Source organism: Charadrius vociferus, unplaced genomic scaffold (assembly GCF_000708025.1).
Source record: "Charadrius vociferus isolate BGI_N301 unplaced genomic scaffold, ASM70802v2 scaffold108, whole genome shotgun sequence".
NCBI classification, from domain to species: Eukaryota; Metazoa; Chordata; class Aves; order Charadriiformes; family Charadriidae; genus Charadrius; species Charadrius vociferus.
The window spans coordinates 595,479-598,011 of NW_009649770.1; the positions used below are offsets into that span (position 1 = coordinate 595,479).

Below are 2,533 nucleotides of genomic sequence, written 5' to 3' on the forward strand. Positions count from 1 at the left end.
TGCTGCCACCGACCCTGACCCTGCCTGGCTTGGCCTTGGCGCTGATGGACGCACCTGCGACAAGGACTCTCAGCTGGTCACCACTGCCATTCCTGGGCCTGCCCTGCGTCTGCTTCAGGTACGGTGGGATGGGGTCCTGGCTGGTGAGGTGCTGCCCAGCCCTGCCCCATGGTACTGCGCCCGGCCCCTGCCGCTCCATGGCGGCTGCTCCAGAGGGGCTGCCTGCGCCCAGCCCAGCCCTGGGAGGAGGGAGGGCACGGCCACAGCACCGTTGGCTGCGCGCACAGGAGATGGTCAGGTAGCACAGCATGTGGTCTGGGCAGTTGGTGAAGCCCCCAGCTGTCGCACTGTTGCCAGTGTGGCACCAGAGCTAGGTCTGGTTTTGTTCGTGGGCGTTGTTCAGCTGGCCATGAGGAGTGCATGTTTGCACAGATGTGTGCTTGGTTAAGAGTCAGACCCATGCCCAGTAGGTGCTAGGTGCTGCCTAGCTGTCACAGCCAACTGTCTATATGGGAAAGAATCTGGGACATTGGATAAATAGCTATGTGTATCTTTTGTATCTATATACAGATGTGTATGTACATATATACACACACATGTGTCAGCGAGCACCTAAATCGAATCCACCTACTCTCTAGTAGTAGCAAAGCCTCATTCCTGTGCTGCTTTGCTTTGCACAGTGCAGCTTCCAACAAATCCCAAAGCAAAGGCAGGAGCCATAGCCCACTGCCTTGCAGTTGGCCTTGTGGTTACTCCAGATCACTACACACCCAGCAAAGAGGCTTGCCAAGTCCGTAGGGATTCAAAACATGGCTGCTGCAGGGAATGGCATTTCCCTTGTGTCATCCTCTGAGGGAACGTAGTTAGCTGATCTGCTCCTCCAGGTAAAACTGCTCCTGCCAGCAGTGCTGGTGCAGGCAGCTGATGGTGCTGCTCCCACAGTATATGGCCAAACACCGCTGTCCTCTGAGAGGCACTCAGGACACCACCCCTTTTTTGAGGGCTGGTACAGGCCACCTGCTCAGGGCAGCGATGCGGATGTGCGTGTTTGCTTGTAGGTGGTACGCGCCACAGCCTGTACTCCATTGTCCTGGGGTGTGTGTGTTGTTTCACACCTCCCTGGTGTTACATTAAAGTTCAGTTATTAAGTGTGACGTTTGATCTCTTTTGCAGGTACCTGACTGTTGCCTTCAACAGCTCACTAACAACTTCCATGAGACAAGCATCCTGAGCTCCAGGGCCTCGCACTGCTGGGCTGGGATGAGACTGCTTGGCTCCCTTGAGAGCTCTGTGCTCTGCTGAGGGATGCCAGAGAGGACATCAAAAGCTGGGTGATCTGCTCACAGCTGGGAGATAAGGTAAAGAGGGTGGTGGGAATCATCAGAGTAAGGCTGGCTCAGGGAGTGCAGGTGACCGTACTGTGGGTGGAGTGTTTCCTGGAGGTGCTCTTGGGTGTTCCGAGTTCTCAGTCCTTAAACTCTGCAGACTGAAGGAGAGCAGCCCTGGGCATGGGCCTGTGGGGTTTGGTTCCTGCACAGAGAATTGCTCTGAGCTGTGCCCATGGCCCCTCTTGTTTGCCTCTGTACCTTCAGCTTCTGAAGCCATGCTCCTGTTCTCTCCCTCCCTTCCTTGCCTCCCTCCCTCTCCCCCTTCCCTCCCTCTCTGTCCTAAGGGGGTGCTGCTCCCCTACAGCATCTTCCCTTACCACAACTCCACCCCAACAGACACAGACACCTCCAGTTGTTTAGTCCCTTTATTGTCACCCCACAGGGCACAGCTACATCCTCTGCACGGGCTTAATTCCCAGGATGTCGAATCCTTTGGCCATGATGGTGGCAGTGGCTTCACACAGCAGCAGCCTCCACATGTTCACCTTCACGATCTGGCCTGCAAAACACCAACAGAAGAGCTGGAGCAACTGCTCAGAACAATTAACACTGCCTTTACCCAAGGGAACCTCATCCGCTCACAACCTGGCCCTGGGGCTGGGCACACTGAGCCCCCTCCTGCTCTCCCCAAGCCAGGCAGACTGACCAGCCCTCGTGTTTCCAGATGCCTGGTTGCTCGCAACTCTCTACTCAACCCCCCTGCTTCACAGGCAGATGATGACGCAGGCTGTGCCAGCCACCTTTTGGCCTCCCATATGGCCAACACTTGATCTGCAGCAGCAAGTAGCATGACAACGGCCTTCCCAGCACAAGGAAAGACCCCGTGGATTGCCTGTACTCTGGTATGTGACACAGGCACACGCAGCACCCCATGGTGCACTCACCACTCTGCCTGTCCTTCTCAACGCAGTAGCAGTTGTCGTAGAACTCGGTGAAGGTGGTGGCCAGCTCATAAAGGTAGTCACAGAGCGTGTGCAACAACAAGTCCTCCAGGATCTTCTGCAGGATCTCAGGGAACCTCAGGATGCACTTGCCCAGTTTCCACTCCTTCTCATGGTCAAGGATGAGCACCTCCTCACTGGCTGCCTTCCGCAGCATCTGCTCATCAATATTGGCCAGGCGAGCAATAGCCCTGCAATGGTCCA

The 2,533-nt window shown here is 55.9% G+C and overlaps 2 protein-coding genes across 2 annotated transcripts in view; one reads left to right on the forward strand and one right to left on the reverse strand.

The window, feature by feature from the left end:
- LOC104291624 (rho GTPase-activating protein 7-like) overlaps positions 1 to 1,181 on the forward strand; it is a 68,597-nt gene extending 67,416 nt beyond the window's left edge. Inside the window, 1 exon segment of the mRNA XM_009890881.1 lies at positions 1,174 to 1,181. Coding sequence (XP_009889183.1) covers positions 1,174 to 1,181 — 8 coding nt within the window.
- A 556-nt stretch (positions 1,182 to 1,737) lies between these two features.
- The window catches only part of RARS (arginyl-tRNA synthetase), a gene marked incomplete at its 5' end in the record, with an annotated part of 12,798 nt that continues 12,002 nt past the window's right edge, over positions 1,738 to 2,533 (reverse strand). The window contains 2 exons of the mRNA XM_009890882.1: positions 1,738 to 1,887; positions 2,273 to 2,520. Coding sequence (XP_009889184.1) covers positions 1,778 to 1,887; positions 2,273 to 2,520 — 358 coding nt within the window. The remainder of the gene's footprint in view (positions 1,888 to 2,272; positions 2,521 to 2,533) is intronic.